Here is an 18,895-nt window from a genome sequence, read left to right as displayed (position 1 = left end):
AGTACGCAGTCCGCTTTCACCTGGTAGTGTCTTTCCTTGACATTATGGATGGTTAGGATTATGTGATTAGACCAGTTGATGTTCCAGATCGATTATTGGACCACCTGCGTGTATGATGAGATGGAATTTCAACTTGTTGACGCAACACACTGGAAATTGGCAGTAACTGGACGAGTTTAATAGCCTACTCGCAGTCCATGACACTTTCTAGATCATCTGAGCCGTTCCATTTAGTGGAAAATCATAGTTTTTGGTTAATCATACATCTATAAACTAGGAACTTTAATTGGGGCAGTTTTAATTTGAATTGCCTATATGCCATGTATGTAATTTCTAAGTAAATTCCAAGTGGCTGTGTATCATCCATCACATTCTGCCAGAGTATCAAAGATTTTACCAATGGAAAAGAGTAAAGGGTGGTTGGTGGGTGGATTTAAAATCCATTATAATTCCGGTGGATTATGAAACCTGTGGACTGAAGAGGATTTTACATATAGCTTTGACTAGAGGGAGCATAAAAGGGTTCTTATGAAGGATATGAAGGAATTGAAATCCATATCCTTCACAATCCTTACTACCAAACATCTTATAAAAACTAAAATCCCCACAAATTTCTAAGAAAATGTTTACCAAATGACAAGGAGAAAAGGCCCATGATAACAGTATGCAAGGTCACTTGATCAAGAATTCCCTCTAACCTCGTTAAAGAGCATAAGTGTACCTAAGAGCCTGTTTGGATAGTTTTAATTGACCTAATCAATTATAAAATTGTAATAATTACAAATTACAATATCTTGATCAACGATTAATTTGACTTGGAAATTTGGATAAGCTTGGTGAAAGTGAAATGATGTTACTTTTTATTATTGAAATGTCAAATCAACTGAAAATATACACTTAATTCTTCATTTGTCAAATCAACTGAAACATACACTTAATTCTTAGTTTGGAAAAAAGATTTCTATTGTACTATATATTATAAATTTATAATGATTACAAATTCATTTACCTTTCTCTTATTATATTTTCTTGACCAATTAATTACGTACCGAATTACTAGTTTAAACAATCATTATAAAATAAGAATGATGACACTTTTACAAATATAACTAAATTAATGGACACTAGAACGTAAACCGTTCGTAGCAGAGCCCACAAGATTTACTAATCAATGTAGCTTTCACACCATTGACTAACCATTCTGGGATCTGTAGTGGGAATGGTTATAATCACACTATGACAACTGCCACTCTACCGGCGCTCAAAAGCGCCGCAAACTCCCCTAAAGCGCCGGGGTTACTTGTTTGTAACACGAATAAACGCCGCTAAAGTGGTTTCTAAGACACTTTTTCTCTCAGAAAAGCGCCATAAGATATCTAGACAAGCGCTGGTAAACGCCTATGTACGATTTAAGATACCCTAGCATGCCAGTAATTTTTATTATTATATATAATTCAATCGAAACCTATATTTTTTTAATATTTGAAACATAAAAATGATGCAATACAAATAAAATTGAATATTAAACAAAATTTATATTACTACACAATAAAAGAATATATATAATATTCATTACAATAAATTGAAAATGGTCTTGAATTTAAATAAATAATTTTTTATTTTAAAAAAAAAAAAAAACAAATTCTCTAAATGGTTACTCCTAGCACGAGTGGCATCAAAAGGCTGAAGTGCTTGTACGCCTAAATTTAGGCACAATTGATTAAAATCCTGTACAAGGAAAAAAAAAAGTCAAAAAGTAGTATTCAACAAATTGATGCATGGAAAACAATCAATCCTTTGATCCCGTCCTTAAAAAGTCAAAAACTATCAAGGCAACAAATATTGTAACTTGAATTCCATTACATCTATTAGCCCCACATTGATGCATGTGTTTTATCCACGCCCGTCCATCCATATGCACCCTTCACACGTGACATTCAAGTGTACAAGTGACCAATATCAATTGTGAATCTGGTAAATTAATTACAATTCTATGATCTACCAAATACCAGTTTTACTTAATTCAATATTTTTTTCATAGGAAGAATATGATCTACATAAAGATTGGATGGTAAATACCATAATATTTGCAGACATGCAATTATTATGCGATAACAGTGTTAATTCCATAAAATGCAATTTCATGCCATTTAATCCAGAGGACCAAACTGGGAAGTAAAGGTACTAACCCAAGGAAAATCAGATTTGACAATAATACAACATTCAAGGACAAAAGGTAAAAGACTAACAAGTATAGAACCTTCCACTCAGATTGCAGTAAAGCATTAACAGCATGTTCTTCCTCTCTAAACTGAAATATACAATTGAACAGATACTACAGAACTGCAATTCTTAGTATATTACCATGTGGTTAGCCAAATTGTCGCAGATATTAAGGCTCTCAATCTCTCTCTACTTGCTCAGCTCCTCAAATAGATCTGAGTCGTGGTCTATTTGAGGAGGTTGAATTCAAGCAAAAGAAATGAGGGGTTTTACATTTCTATCCCCTATTTTTTCCTCAATACAATGCAATCATACATTTCACTTCAAAATGGAAACCTACAAAGATTTTGAGGTGCATTACTTTCAACAACCTAAAATCAGAAATACAACCTCAACAACGAATCAAAGATCCAAAAGAAATGGAGAAAAATACACATAAAAGGGAAAATTAAGAAAGACCTCTGGGGCATCAACGGTAGCAGCCCAGACAACAAGACCTTGGAAATGCCTCCTGTTGAGCCCTAGACCTTGGAAATCCTACAAGAAAATTTTCTGATTTTCTGCGGTAGAATCTGGGAAAATTAAACAAAAAAAGAGGTTCTCAGAGAATCTAAGAGCCAGAAAACTAAAAAATCTTTAAGTTTTCGACTCGAAAACCATCGACAACATCTGAAAGAGAGAGAACATGAATTTTCTGAAACAATAAATTTTCTGAATTGATAGTAGATAAGTCAGCAAAGGGGATGAAAATCAGGGACTTGATGATCAGCTTCTCTACACCGATCATATCAGATGCTTCCCCAAGCAAGTTAAATCTACATGACAAAAAAATCATAACCACAACCCTTGCTTACATGGAATATCAGAGTTTTTATTTAGTTGTCAAAAGTCTACATAAAGGTAACCTGCTTGTAACAACACATTATATCAGAGTTTTTATTTAGTTGTCCAATCTACTTTGTCGCGGGGTCCTGGGAGATGGAACAAAGTGTAAACATCTTGTATTAAAGGAGAATGTCAGATTTCTCACAATAATACAAATAGAACCATCAATGTGAATTGATTGCACTCTACTGGATGTAAGAAGCATGAAAATCCATTGTGTGGCAGTTCTTGGTTAAGATCAAATGCATATGTGTGATAACAATAATCTATGTATGGCAAAATTTAAAGATAAAGGAAACTAATTCTTACAGCATGAAGATAATTGAAACTGTAATAACTTGCTGGTTCATGCTTCATATAGGTGGTGCTTGAACTAGCCTTTTCAACCATCCAAAGCAAAGAATTTTCACCTACTAGGCAAGTTCTAAATCATCCTCTGGTTGCCAAAAATTTTAGTTTATGACGTCTTTTATTTCTTGAGATGGTTTAACTCATCCTATCTAAGGTTATGTTGTCTAAATCATCCCTGATACAGAGGTTTCTCAGGCTCCTTCCTCTGTTGCTTCCGGAGGTCGATGACATCAGGGGCTCTACACCAGTTGGAGTGCTGAATAAAGAATGAAGGATTTCAGTACTAAGAGTGTTATATAAATAGAACAGTTGCACATGGGATGGGTACACACCTCAAAAGACTGTCCACAGATTGAATGCCTGCCTCCAATTCCTCTTCCTCCATCTGTTCTTCCTCTTCCTCTTCTTCCTCCTCTTCTTCCTCCAAATCACCCCAATGCTTGCTCCTATCAACAGGCTCTTCCTGATTTTGGAAGCAACACAAACTAACACATAAGTTTGGGAAAGCAAATTTATAGAAAATATTGATCGCAAGCTGATGACGCTCTAATGTTCTGCTCAGAAATAGTAGGACTAAAGCTGAATAAGCATTAAAAAGTTGGACCTGAATAATGAATCGAAGTCTTCTTCTATTGAATTTTTGGGAGAAGTAGAAAAGAGATGTGAAAATACCCCATAGTTGAGTTGTCCATGTTGTTGGACACCAAAAACATCTCCGTATAAAGGACGCCCATACTGTTTAGCACAAAATGGAATTTCAGGGGATAAACAGATACAGAAAGAAACATATCACATCTGATAGAAAACTATGGCATGTTAAGTACTCATGAAAGCAAAATTAACAACTCACTTCATCAACAGGAGGTTTACCCCAGCCTCCAGGATGATAACCAAAGCTAGCTCCAGGAGGGATCGGAGCATTCAAGCCAGCAATTTTGAGATGCGGATAAGAAGGTGGAGGACCATATCTCTGATAAAAGACAAAATATGTTAGTCCAATTAAAACCGGAAGGTAGAAAGTCATCAAATAGAACATCTTGCTCATCCCACCTGCATGTTGATAAGCCAGGGAGGAGGGGCACCATCTGGCATACCAAGAGCTTCTTTTAGTTCCTGTGACAAGACACCTGGCTTCATCTCCCTAAGCTTCACCTGTAAAACCAGAAAAGACAGTACTATGAATTGCTAATGATTCCAAGCTTGCAATCAGCATTTCCCAACCAGAATAAAGCTATTATCTACACTAGCGTACTAAGATTTCTCATGTTGCTCATACTGAAGGCAGAGAAAATACTAAAACCAGAGGAAGTGAATTTTTAAGGCCCCTCTTGAAACTGACAATGTGCTGGCATTTTTCCATAATTGGTTACAAATAACCAGCCTACAAGCAGCCCTTAGAAGCCCAATCCAAACATGGCCACAAACAGAAACACAAAATCAGCACTACAACACAATTGGTGGCAATCCCATAGGAAACCATCTCAACTCCTTGTTGGCCAATAAAAAGAATAACTTAAAATTGGAGAAATTAGAAATTTTACTCGTCCCAGTTGATTTCCCTATGACCAATGGATTGACTTGGAGGAGGAGAAAATCTATGGATGACAAAATAAAATTTTGCTGAAATTTTTTAGTAGATAACACAAAGATAGCTGCAACTTACAGTTAATATATTGGAAATGAGCACATGCCACCACCCGTAGAAAAGCTTCCACATGTTCTTTCTATTAGGAATACAAGTTGCAGAACTTACTATGCGTATGCAATGTTAAACAACGTATGCTTCAAGAAACCTCCTGAAGAAATCTTCTCTGTCAGACCTGGAAAAAGAACAACAATGGCTTCAGAACACATCCATAGGAAGAAGTATGATCAAAAGTTCCATTCTCTTTTTATGGTGAACAACTAGTGCAAGATAGAGTATAGACCATAGAGATTAACAAAATTGAAGCATGCAAGAGAGACAGTAGCTTACAAATCTTCCTCAATGATGGAACACTTCAAAGGTAACAGAATCAACCCAGCTCTTGGAGCCGTGAACAGATCAGCACTTCTAATCTGAGATTAGAGTTCCTATTGATTTGTGCTTTGAAAATACAAATCAAACAATCTCAGTGTTCTGAATGCTTGCTTACCCTTGGGTTGTGCGAGTTCTAGTCGGGCTTGGGGTTAGTATTGGGTGAGACCGTGCTGCCATCAGCGTGTTGTCAAGGTGAATCTCTACCATGGCTGGTTCCAGAGCCCAGGAGGTTAAAGGAGGTTAATGTCCAGTGAGCAGCTGATAATAAAACCCTTGCCAATTTAACATTTTAAATCTGAACCCAAATAGCTGGGAGGAAGGCTAAAATTGAATATAGTGATGGCCCATGCGCACACACAACACATGTATTTTTGTGTTCATGTATTGAAAGATGAAAATTGACAGAATATAATGCTTCGGTACTTCCATATGCAACAAAAAGACATGTATTGAAACAATGCATGTACAGTGTACATGCATGTATATATTTATTCACATGCATATATTACATATTTGTACCAAAGGATGCAGACACTGACATGTGTTAAAATGCTAGGCATAGCATCTCTTGGTGACAATGACTTGTTGAACATTTACCTGTATAGATCCAATCCAGCACACGTGGAACAACACAGAAAATAGTTGGTTTTAGCTTCCCAATGTCTTCAATTAATAATTTTACATCCTGAACATGAAATATAGATTTATTTATTTATTTTATTGCAACGAATCAATTTATTGAAAAAAGATATGAATACAAAATATCCATTAAGGCAATGGATATGGATCCCAATAAAAAGCAAAGGCCTAGTGAATCCTTAGCTAAGATGACCAAGGAATTCATTTCTCTTGACACTTGCTTAATGGAAATTATAATTCAATTGGACTCTTATTTGGAAAAAGGATATCATGTAGACGAAATAACTCACCCCACGCCAAAATCCTATTGAGGCACCATGAGAAATAAACAACTCCTCAATCACCCGATCAAAGATATGTGCCAGAGGGAGATAAGATAAATAAACATCCTCCTCGTTCAACTGTAACACATTCCAAGAACAAAAATATAAGAAACACGATCAAGACCAAAATAGTGAATTAGCCACACATATATCTTTACGCTGGCCGATTGTCACTCATAAATGTAAAATTGAGCCTCAAAAGGCCTTTATACATACATTCATACATACATACATGTATGTATGTGTGTGTGTATGTATCCATTCAAAAGACATGAGAGTAACTTAATATGACTATCCTGTAAGCAAAAAACTATACAAAAAAAGAGAGCATGAAGCCCAATAAATAAATAAATAAAATTCTTTCTTCCTAAATACCCACCATATGCCTTTCATTTCCTTTGCAAGCTCCCACCCACGCCAAACCAAAAAATAGAACCCAACAGAGCTCATATAGGCCTAAGAGATATTGATATCAAGTAAATAATACTCACTAAGAAATCAAATATAATTGTCACAAATCAAACTAGGCCACTTGATCAATCTATATCTTGTAAATCATCAATATTTCACTTGGAAATTCCAATTTAGCAAAGAGGTAACAAATTTTGTCAACACATAATATCATGTGCCAGATAAAAAAAAGTAGGGCATAACATTATAAGAATATACACAAAACGATAAGAGAATATAGAAGGCAATGAAATTATTTAGTTATGCTTTTACCATAGCAAAACTATAACTATAATGACATATATGTATATATATATATAGTGTTTTTTTTCTGAGCTACTAAATTCATAGAAAGAGTAGGAAGATTACAGCCCATCAATGACCCAGGTGCCACTGTTTTTGTTAAATTGGCAGTCCACTCCGCTCCACGGATGTTGTTGGGGAACACATGGATCCTCATTCCACCCAAAACGAAGAGGAAGTCCCAAGGCCTTCTTCACACTTTGCAATGTCGTTACTGTAAAAAGACAATAAACAAATCATATTAGCAACCATTTGCAAATATTAAGGGTCATGTCCCTCAAGTAAACAAAATTTGAAATACATACATATATATATATATATATATATATATATATATATATATATATAAAGACGTCAAATCTGCTTGTTTATTAATGCATCTCTAAATAATCTTCTATATCTAACATTCTAATTCTAGCATTAAAAGTTCAGAAAACACATCAAATCTACTAGTTTCGAGAGCATTTCAAGACAGAGACCGACATCTCGAGAGCTCGGAAAATGCAACAAATCTGGTGGATTTTTGGAGCAATTCAAGTGAAATCTAAGACATCCCAAGTTCTAATTACGACATTGGAGGGCTGAGAAAACTCATCAAATCTGCTGGTTCTCAGAGCATTTCAAGCGGCCTCTTCCACATCCGCAGTTCTACTTCTGACATTGAAAACTCAGAAAATGCATTGAATCTGCTTGTTTCTAGGGTAATTCCAATGTCGAAAGCTTGGAAACCGAATGAAATCTATTGGTTCTCAGATCATGTCGAGTCAAATCTCAAACACCTGAAGTTCAACTACCGACATTGAAAACTCATAGAAAATATAAAATCTACAGGTTTTCAGAGCATTTCAAGTGAAACGTACCACATCTGAAGTTTAAATACCAACATTGAAAGAAAATGTATAGAATCTGATGGTTTCCAGAGCATTTCAAGCAAAAATGCATAAAATATGATGATTCCGACACCGACAATGGAGAAAAAAGAATAGTCTGTTGGTTTTTGAAGCATTTCAAGCGAAATCTTCGATACCTGAAGTTCTAATCACAACATCAAAAACTCAGAAAATGCACAAAAACTACGGGTTTTGGGAACAATTCAAGCGGTAGCTACTACAGCCGAAGTTCGAATTCAGATGCTGAAAGCTCAAAATAACACAGAAAAATGCCTCAAATCTAGATACCTTCACTAGCATTCCTACAAAATACACGGCCGTAACAAGACAAGGGAAGAACAGAGGAACATACCTTTAAAAGAAGCAACGAGAGATCTGAAATCTGCAAGCATTTCCTTCAAAGAACTGCATAAGGATGCTGCAGGTCAACCATTAAAGCCGCAGAGCTCTGCTACACAGAAACTCCTTGAATCTCCAAGTTTCTCTCACAAATCCCAATTTCAAACCTCTGGATTCTCCATTTCGGCCAAAACCAATGCAAAAGGAGCTGAAAATTTGTAGATTTCTCCCAAAATTCCCTGTAAGTCTTCTCGTAATCGAAGGACAGAGCTTTTGCTCAACCAATGGAGCTCGATTCAGCTGAAATCGAACCAGAGAGCTCGGAATAGCGAGATTTACATCAAGAATCCATATCGGTTGATGGGTTAGGGTTTGGATTAGAAAGCAAAACAGACATGGTACTCTGCTTGTGATAGTGGTGTGGCAGGCGACTGCGAAAGTATGGAGAAGAGGAGGGTTAGGGTTTGGAGATAGCAATGATCAGGGGTTTGGAGAAGAAGAGGGCTAGTGTTTGGAAAAGGAGGGCTTTTGATGTAAGAAGTAAAACAAAAGGAGGGAAATAACTTTTTATTACGAGAGAGAGAAAGAGAGGCCGTGAGCGTTTATTTCGCCGGCCAAGGTTTCCCATATCATGGGCTACCCGTAAAAACAGGGTCGAGGATTCCCAATTTACCGCATTTCTTGTAGTGTCATGATGTGGGCATATGTGCAGCGGAGGTCTCGCATGACTGATGATCCCATGTAAGATCAAGTGGGGCAAAAGTTTTATTTTTAACCTTTAGAAATGTGGAAAGACTTTTAATTTTAGGGCCAGTCTGGATGCTATCAAATAAGTTACTTTTTAACTTAAGTAATTAAGGACTTTTTTAAATACCATCAAATAATATTTTAACTTTTTCACTTATGTTAAATTGGTAAGCATTATTGTAAAAGTAATTTATGTCTTAAAAGCTACTTATCTCAACAATTGTGTTTTTTTTATTTCTCTCTCACAGTCTTTGTCCAAGGAAGCTCTCTCTCACGGCTTATATCAAGGAAGGCCCCACATGATGGACTATCCACATCGAAGGTGAGGCTCACATGATGGACGATGTACATACTGATTAACGGTCTGGATTGTCCTTCAGTTGGACTATGTGATTAAAGTACACCAGTGGGCCCCCCTTTAGGTGATCCGCTGCACAGATAGTGCGTATTAGGGGCAGAATGCTATAGCCTTACGCAAGGCTACTTGAGTTGAACTAGGACACAGAGATGTGGAGCGTGGGAGAGAGAGTTGTGATGGGTTTCAAACTCTCTCTCCACTGACTCTATATAAGAGACTGCTGGGTCCCCGATCCTACACTACGACAAAGCTGAATTCCCATCTATTGTTCTGAATAAGGGTGTGAAGGAAAGGAAGACTGCAGCATTGGTCTTCTGGTATTCTTATCTGGTATACATGGCGTCTTAGTTAGGTAAGTCGTCCGAACCCTTGATCCCCATGTCCTATGCACAGATAGATCCATGGGCCTATTCCGCATATATGTTAAGTCCCACAGTTGGTATCAGAGCCACTGTGTAGAGGCATGGATGATCAGATTCAGATTCATCCATTAGATATTCAAATTCATAATCAGATTTTTGAATTCCCAAATCAGGCAAATTAGGATTTCGAATTTCGAAATAAAATTAGGGATTTTCGAATCCCTGAATTCAGAAATCGAAGATAATTAGGGTTTTCAGATTTGAATCCCCATATCAGCAATTAGGGTTTTCGAATCCTAAATCCAGATTGGGGATTTCAGTTATATATAACCCCAAATCTAGTTGTAATTAGGGATTTTGGATTCGAACCCCTAAATACAGACATCCAATTAGGGATTTTAATCCAGTTATTAGGGTTTTCGAAATCCCAAATCAAATATCAGGGATTTTCGACTCCCTGAGTTAGACGCAGTTACAAATTAGGGATTTTGAATTCAAACTCCTGATCCAGTTATATTAGGAATTTTGAATTAGAATCCCCAAATCCAGATTCAGTAATTAGGGTTTTCCAATCGAAACCCACATCCAATTAGGGATTTCGGATTCAAATCCCCAAATTCAGCGATTAGGGATTGTGATTCTCAAATTGGGATTGGGCATTTCGTACCCTTACCTTCATCATCGGTGATTATAGCCATAGATACAATGTCCATCTTCGACAGTATCCTTAACTGGTCGCCAACCGTGCTTCTCCTCCGCTGCAGCCTTGGATTTCGGCCATCCTTAACAATATCACCAGTCAAGCTTCCATGGATGTCTAGGGTACTGTAATCGTGTAGGAGGTCGCAGCGGCGATCTTCCTTCTTAATAGGAGTGGCCATATACTTCATCTCCATCACCACTAGAGCCTCCATCTCTCTCTCTCTGCGACAACCATCATCGTCGCATGGAGAGAGACTTGTGGCAGGTGCTGGCGGAGGAGCTCTCACAAGAGCTTTCTCCAGCGGCAGTTATCAGACGGTCAAAAATGATTGAATTTCAAAAGGTTTTTGGTCGTGATAGATAGGGGTGCACATTTAACCATTGGAACCGCGGTTTGGTCCAGTTCCAGGGTGCTAACGGTCCGGTTCCAGTTCCCAAATTTTAAAAACCTTTGAATACAGATCGGTTCCGGTTTAGGGTCATGTAGAATCGAACCGAACCGTTGATCCGAACTGTTGATCCAAACCGTAGAATCGATCCATGACAGGAACCGTGGATCTGATGTTTTTAAAACAAAAAAAACAAACCTAAAGTTGCCTAAGTCCACGCCCTACCCTCTCTCGCGCCGCACTCCCTGCTCCCTGCCCTTTCTCTCACCGCACTCCCTCTGCCATCTCTCTCTCTCTCTCTCTCTCTCTCTCTCTCTCTCTCTCTCTCTCTCTCTCTCGGTCCCAGGCACCGGCACCCCCTAGCCCGAAGGCCGTGCGGCTGTGGCGCATCTGAGCTCTCTCTCTCTCTCTCTCTGACTTGGATTTTCTCTAATCAGTTTGTGCAAATAGCCTCTTACATTAATCTTATTTTCTATTTTATGCATCTCCTTTCTTGCAAATCAGTGTAAAAGCACTGAGATTATTCAAATGGGTTTTAGTTTAAGTTCTCTGAAAAAGAAAAGAAAAAAAAAAGATTGGGAAATGGTTTTTGGAAATGTTCCCGCACATATCTTAATAAAGCCTTTTCTCAATAATCTTTCCAAGAAGATGGTGCCTGAGATGTTGTTTTCATTGTTCTGACAGCAAGTGCTTTCTTTCATGGCGGTAGCATAAACACATGTGCATTTCAAACCATTTCTTAAATGGTGGTGACTCCTCCAACAAACCCATTACAAACATGTATGTCAAATCCAGACCGTCCAAATGATGGGGCACCATTGTGGATGGATCATTGACCAAAAATCATTACCCATTTTATATCATCCATTGATCTTTGACCAGCAACCTTTTTTAACCATCCATTAGCTAGATGGTCAGAATCATCCGATCAATGCGATAAAATCATGGCCCATGGTTTGCTCATTCCCGATCGACATGCACTATATGCTAACATGTCCGGTGGATGAGTCACCAACCATCTAAGATCATGGTCTTTGCTTTTGTTTGATTTTTCATGTTTATGTATGCAGGGTTTAGAAAGATTGTTGCAGATAGGTGGGAGTTTGCAAATGAGTTCTTAAGGAAAGGAAAAAAAACATTTACTATGTGATATTCACAGGAGCAAATCATCTCAAATCCCACCACAGCATCACCACCAGTACTATCATGAATCACCACCCTTGATCAGCTCAGGTGAAATGAATGGTTGGATTGAATCCCCACCCTTGATCAGCTCAAGTATGGGATTTTCATGCGCTGGTCGTGAAGTCAGCTAATGGGAAATTTCTTTTTTGTTTTTTTTTCAAATCAACTAACTGGGTTGGATTTATAAAAGCCCAGAACCGTGGATCCGATCCGGGACCGAACCGTTCTTCACGGTCCGGTTCTGGTTCGATTCTAGGGTGTTAACGGTCCAGTTCCGGTTCCAATATTTGCAGAACCGTTAGGAACGGTTCGGTTCCAGTTTCACCCCAAAACCGGACTGAACCGACCCGTGTGCACCCCTAGTGATAGACCTTCTATGAGGTCGGGTCTCTCGGACCCGATTTCATTAATTCGGGTTTTCTTTTTCAGCTGGGCCTGACGCTCGTTCCAAGGCCCATTTCGAGCTAAGGATCCACCTAATTTTGTATTGGGCCTGACGTTTTAGGCTCATTACATGTACTCAGAGACATTTGATCAGGTTTCTTTTGTCACTAATGGGCCTCATCAGAAGATTTTGAGATGGATGTTGATTGGGCCCATTTAATTGGACCACATGTTTTACATTAAAATTCAGATCTCATCTGGGCCCACTGATATTTTAGGGACCTATATGGATCCGTTAACCAGATCTGAGTCGTTAGTTTGGATTAAAATGACTATATAATCTAGAAACATTCACTTGATGGACAAATATTAGGATAAAGAACTATCATATAGTATCAGATCTAACATGTCTGTCTAATGGACGTAAATGTCAGGATCTAAGTATCAAATTTTGTGGATCGTTCCATACTATTCATCCATCATGTGAGTACTATAGACTAGACTTATTACACTCATTGATAATGACAAGATAATATAGAGTCTTGACTCGGCCCAACTATAAGTCCACTACCCATCCTTAAAGGTCTTATAGAGACCATTGGATTATAGAGAGCAAAACATATCCGTCCGTTTATATCAAAAGTTTCTCTATCTTCCAATGATCAATATTGACCATCTCGTGGGCCATATCAAACCAATTTAAGTATAATTCATTGAGGCATGATTATAATTGCGATCCTAAGTCCATATTTGTAGTGTTGGATTTGGTTGTATTAGCCATCATAATGACCTCAATTTATAAAAATTCTACAAGTACAGACTTGTAACATCGGGATAAGGAGGATTGTATACAATTGCGTTCACATTGTCATGCGTATGGTAACGAAAACACATACGATTACCGTTTGGCAGTCACATGAACGGGTGAAGTAAATGGTGCTAATGATGTAAAGCTGAAAGACTCACCTCACTCACAGGTGCTAAGTGTCTCAGTTTTACATAATTGACATTACTTAGCTTCATGTTCAGGAGGATCACTAGCATGTTATTATTACCTCCCACATGAAGAATAATAATGATGTAACAGATTCTCACAAGGATGTGATGGTTGGGCCCACTTCATCTTGGATGATTCAGTTGATGCCTCTCTTAGCAATTGAATTAATTAACTTTGCCTGATATTTTATTTTCATTTATGAATTGTTTTATGAAATAATAAACTGATGTGAGTACATATGTATATCTCTTCTATTTCAGTCTCAATTTCAACTAATACGCGTCAAGTCCATGCCATAAATGGGTCTAATTATACTCAATGGAAGAACGTCATTGAAGTTATACTGGGTTGCCTTCAATTAGATCTTGCCCTGATAACACCAAAACCGCCAAAACCATCTGATAATGCCACTGAAGCAGAATATAATCGATGGGAGACATGATTTAGATCAAATGATATATGCATGAAAGTCATTGAGTATTCGATTTCTGAATCGATGAAGGGTGTCATGCCTGAAACAGATAAGGCCAAAACTTTTCTGACTGAAATGGGAAAACGATTCAAGAAATCTAATAAGTCTGAAGTGGGCATTCTTTTGAATAAATTGACTCGCTCATCCTATGACGAAAAAGGCAATATCCGTGAATATACTGTGGAGCAGATCGAGGTTATTTCTAAGATCCATTCTCTAGGGCTTGTACTCATTGATGATCAACTGGTTCATTTGATCATGAACAACCTACCTCCCCAATTCGGCACGTTCCTGGTAAACTATAACACTCTGAAGGACATGTGGACATTGGATGAACTTATCACTCAGTGCGTCCAAGAAGAAGACAGGATCGGGTAGATGGTCAAAGTTCAAAATGTTAATATGGTGACTTCAGGTCAAGGGCATGGGCAATGGAATAAAGGTAAAAGGAAAATGAAATAAGGTTCTAATAATGGATCCTCTGGTCATCTATCTGAAAACCATGAGAATCAATTTAGAAATGGATCTAAACACAAACGGGTTAAAGGCAAACCGTGCTTCTTTTGTAAAAAGACGGGTCATCTAAAGAAAGACTGCGAAGGGTTTAAGAATTGGCTCATAAAGAAAGGTAATCATTCCGTTCTTGTCTATTTTGAATCTAATATAATCGATGTGTCAGCGGATTTATGGTGGATAGATTCAGGAACTACTATTCACATATACACTTCTATGCAGGAATTACTACAGGACGGGCCATCAACTGATGCAAAGCGCTCAGTATACGTAGGCAATGGTGTTAAGGTTGATGTGGAGGCAATAGGAGTCTACAGGCTTAAGTTGAAGTCTAGTTATTTTTTGGGTTTAGTAGATATATTTTGTGTGCCGTCTATAAGACGCAATTTAGTTTCAATTTCTTATTTGGATAAGTTAGAATATCCATTCCACTTTGGGAATAAAAGCTTTAGTATTTACTTTAATTCGATTAAAGTTGGAACCGGCTCTATAGTAAACAACTTATACCAGTTAGACTTGATTGTATCTCATGTCTATAATATTAATACCTTGCATAGATATAAAGTGGGGCTAGACTATGAGAATTTCTCAATGTTGTGGCATAGGTGGCTATACTATATATCTCGTGAGAGATAAAACAGGCTTGTGCGAGAAGGAATTTTACATTCTCTAGACTTCTCTGACTATAAAGTGTGCATTAATTGTATAAAAGGAAAACAGACCAAAATCAGAAAGAAAGGTGCAACTAGGAGTATAGCTCTCTTAGAAGTGATACATATGGACATTTGTGGACCATTCCCTACAGCTTCATAAATGCCTATTCTCGTTTCGGGTTCCTCTACCTTATCAATGAGAAATCAGATGCCCTGGATGCTTTTAAGATCTATAAAGCTAAAGTTGAAAATTAACTCGATAAAGGGATCAAAGTTGTCAGATCTGACCATGGTGGTGAATAATATGGCAAATATGACGAATCAGTACGCACTCAAGGGTCATTCGCTAGATACCTGCAGGATTGTGGCATTGTCGCTCAGTACACTATTCCTGGTACTCTAGAGCAGAATGGTGTGGCTAAGAGACGCAATCACACCCTTATGGATATGGTGCGAAGCATGGTCAGCAACTCAACATTGCCAGAATCTCTGTGGGGTGTTGCGATCAAAACCGCAGTTCATATACTAAACAAGGTTCCCAGCAAAGTAGTAAGCAAAACTCCTTTTGAGTTGTGGAATGAGAGAAAACCAAGTCTCCGATATCTACATGTTTGGGGTTGTCCTGCTGAGGCCAAAATTTATAACCCGCATGAAAAGAAGCTTGATCCTAGAACCGCGAGTTGTTTCTTCATTGGATACCCGGAAAGCTCAAAAGGATATCGATTCTACTGTCCTTCCCACTCTGTCAGGATTGTTAAGACTGGGAATGCCAGTTTCATTGAGGACACTGAAAATAGTAGGAGCATGAACGTAAGAAATTTTGTATTTGAGGAACAAAAGATTGAGACTCCAGTTATAGTCAATTTAGATCATGTGGATATTAATGATGTAGTCAATTCTGCAGTCACTGTAAAACATTACATAGAACCTTATATACAAATCACTAATGAGGAAAATCAAGATCAAACCCAATAAGTTGAACCATTTAGAAGATTTAAAAGAGAGAGAATACCTGTAAATCGAGACGATTACATCGTATACTTACAGGAGCACGACTTTGACATATGGGTGGAAAAGGATCCTGAATCCTTTACATAAGTCAAACAAAGTGCTGATCCTTCTCGTTGGTTTGATGCCATGAAAGATGAGTTGAAATACATGAGGTACAATAAAGTATGAGATCTTGTAGAGTTACTCACTGAAATAAGGCCGATTAGTTGTAAATGGATATTTAAAACTAAAAGGGACTCCAAGGATAATGTCGAAAGATATAAAGCCAGACTTGTTGCCAAGGGTTTTAACCAACGTGAGATTAACTTTAAGAAGACTTTATCACCAGTATCTAAGAAAGACTCATTCAGGATCATAACGGCTCTTATAGCTCACATGAATTTAGAGTTACATCAAATGGATGTAAAGACTGCATTTCTCAATGGGGATCTGAATGAGAATGTATACATGTTGCAGCCTGAAGGTTTTGTAGCTAATGGCTTAGAACATTTGGTTTGCAAACTAAAGAAATCCATCTATGGGTTGAAACAGGCATCGCGACAGTGGTACTAAAGTTTCATGAAGTAATTTCCTCATATGGCTTTGTAGAAAACACTGCAGATGAATGTATCTACATTAAAATCAGTAGGAGTAAGTTCGTTATGATGATTTTATATATTGATGACATTCTGTTGGCTAGCAGTGATACCAGGATGTTGAGCGACACCAAGAAATTCTTATCTCAAATATTTGAAATGAAAGATCTTGGTGAAGCTTCTTACGTCATCGGCATTGAGATTCGCTGTGACAAATCACTTGGACTGCTCAGCTTGTCACAGAGGGCCTATATTACTAGGGTACTCGAAAGGTATGGCATACAAAATTGTGCTTCTGAACAGTCGCCCATTGTGAAGGGCGACAAATTTGGCCTATTTCAATGTTCAAAGAATGATTTGAAAAAGAATCGAATGAAAGAATTTCCGTATGCATCAGTAATGGGGTGCTTCATGTATGCTCAAGTTTGTACACGACTGGACATTGCCTTTGTCACTGGAATGTTGGGAAGATGCCTATCTAATCTAGGAATGCAACATTGGATAGCCGCAAAGAAAGTATTATGGTATCTACAAAGAACAAAAGACTTCAGACTCACATACAGAAGATCTGATCGGTTGGAGTTGATCGGATATTCAGATGTAAACTTCGCAGGCTGCGTTAATACTAAGAAGTCTACTTTAGGATACATCTTCATGATGGTGGGAGGAGCTGTGTCATGGAAAAGCGTGAAACAGTCTACCATAGACTCATCCACTATGAAAGCTAAATTTATTGTCTGCCATGAGGCACCTAATCAGGCACTATAGTTACTGGGTTTCTTCTCAGGTTTGCGGGTACTGAAGCATATCCCGAAACCATTGAGAATATTTTGTGATAATTTGGCTGTTATTTCCTTCTCTAGTAACAACAAGCATTTGTCAAGGTCGAGGCATATCGACATCAAATATCTTGTTGTAAAGGAAAGAGTTCAGAATCATCAAGTGTCCATGGAATTCATCGGCACTAAGCAGATGATTGAAGATCCACTCAGTAAATGGCTCCCTATCATGCCATTTCAGGAGCATGTGACATCCATGGGAGTCATTAAAGATGTTTTCAGTTAGTGGGAGTTGAGCATATTTTGATTTTCACAGACATTTAGAGATCTCATTTTATGAATTTTATTTTTTGGATGATTTTTGATAGAAAGATTTATTTCTGCTTCTCTATATATATGCGCAAATTTTGAGTAAGTAGAACTATAGTCATGTCTCGTTGGAGATATGTAAAAGCTTCAGGACCTCTTAAGGATAGGCACATATCATCACACTAGAGTGTGTAATCCTTATGCCACATTTTCTAGTTCCTGATCTATGTCATTAAGATTAAAAATACTTGTGATTGCGCTTAGCCTCACTTCGTCTAAATTAGACGACTACCCTGTTTCAATACTGATAATCTTGATGGACCAGATTGAATAACATTACACATATTATCCAAGTATTTCATTAGTTAACCATTTGCATGTTTTCTTAAAATCAAATTTTATTTTTCAGCATTATTCTATATGACAATCGTTGACATTGCTCAATGAGGCTCAAGTGGGAGAATGTAAGAACACTATGGGGTGGGCCTTACTGATCAATGGTTTGGATTGTCCTTCAGTTGGACTATGTGATTAAAGTATACCAGTGGGTCCCACTTCAGGTGATCCGCTGCGCAGCCTATCACGCAGCAATGCGCATTAGGGTTAGAATGCTATAGCCTTACGCAAGGCTACTTGAGTTGAACTAGGACACAGATATGTGGAGCGTGAGAGAGAGAGTTGTGATGGGTTTCAAACTCTCTCCACAGACTCTATATAAGAGACTGCTGGATCCCCGATCCTACACTACAACAGAAGCCGAATTCCCATCTATTGTTCTGAATAAGGGTATGAAGGAAAGGAAGACTGTGGCATTGGTATTCTCGTATACATGGCGTCTCAGTTAGGTAAGCCATCTGAACCCTTGATCCCCATGTCCTATGCACAGATAGATCCGTGGGCCTATTCCGCATATATGTTAAGTCCCACAAACATAAGATGGTTGACCTGAACTGACAACTTCAAGTCGGTCATCCCAGGAAAATGATAAATCTAAAATACTTTGTTTTTTACATGGATTAGAGTAATCACACCCAAC

The 18,895-nt window shown here is 37.9% G+C and overlaps 1 protein-coding gene across 2 annotated transcripts in view; it reads right to left on the bottom strand.

The window, feature by feature from the left end:
* Positions 1-3,736: 3,736 nt before the first annotated feature.
* LOC131216893 (pre-mRNA-splicing factor sap145-like) overlaps positions 3,737-18,895 on the bottom strand; it is an 85,581-nt gene continuing 70,422 nt past the window's right edge. The window contains exons 1-5 of one of the 2 annotated variants that reach the window (XM_058211496.1): positions 5,123-5,191; positions 4,510-4,611; positions 4,310-4,429; positions 4,132-4,194; positions 3,737-3,922 (exon numbers count right to left, since the gene is read on the bottom strand). In XM_058211496.1, the coding sequence (XP_058067479.1) occupies positions 3,752-3,922; positions 4,132-4,194; positions 4,310-4,429; positions 4,510-4,611; positions 5,123-5,176 (510 nt within the window). In that variant the 5' untranslated portion in view covers positions 5,177-5,191 and the 3' untranslated portion in view covers positions 3,737-3,751. Of the gene's footprint in view, positions 3,923-4,131; positions 4,195-4,309; positions 4,430-4,509; positions 4,614-5,122; positions 5,192-18,895 lie in introns of those variants that run through there. The other variant, XM_058211497.1, reaches the window with a different exon arrangement.

This window comes from Magnolia sinica, chromosome 10 (assembly GCF_029962835.1).
Source record: "Magnolia sinica isolate HGM2019 chromosome 10, MsV1, whole genome shotgun sequence".
Classification (NCBI taxonomy): domain Eukaryota; kingdom Viridiplantae; phylum Streptophyta; class Magnoliopsida; order Magnoliales; family Magnoliaceae; genus Magnolia; species Magnolia sinica.
This window is presented reverse-complemented; position numbering and strand designations above follow the sequence as displayed.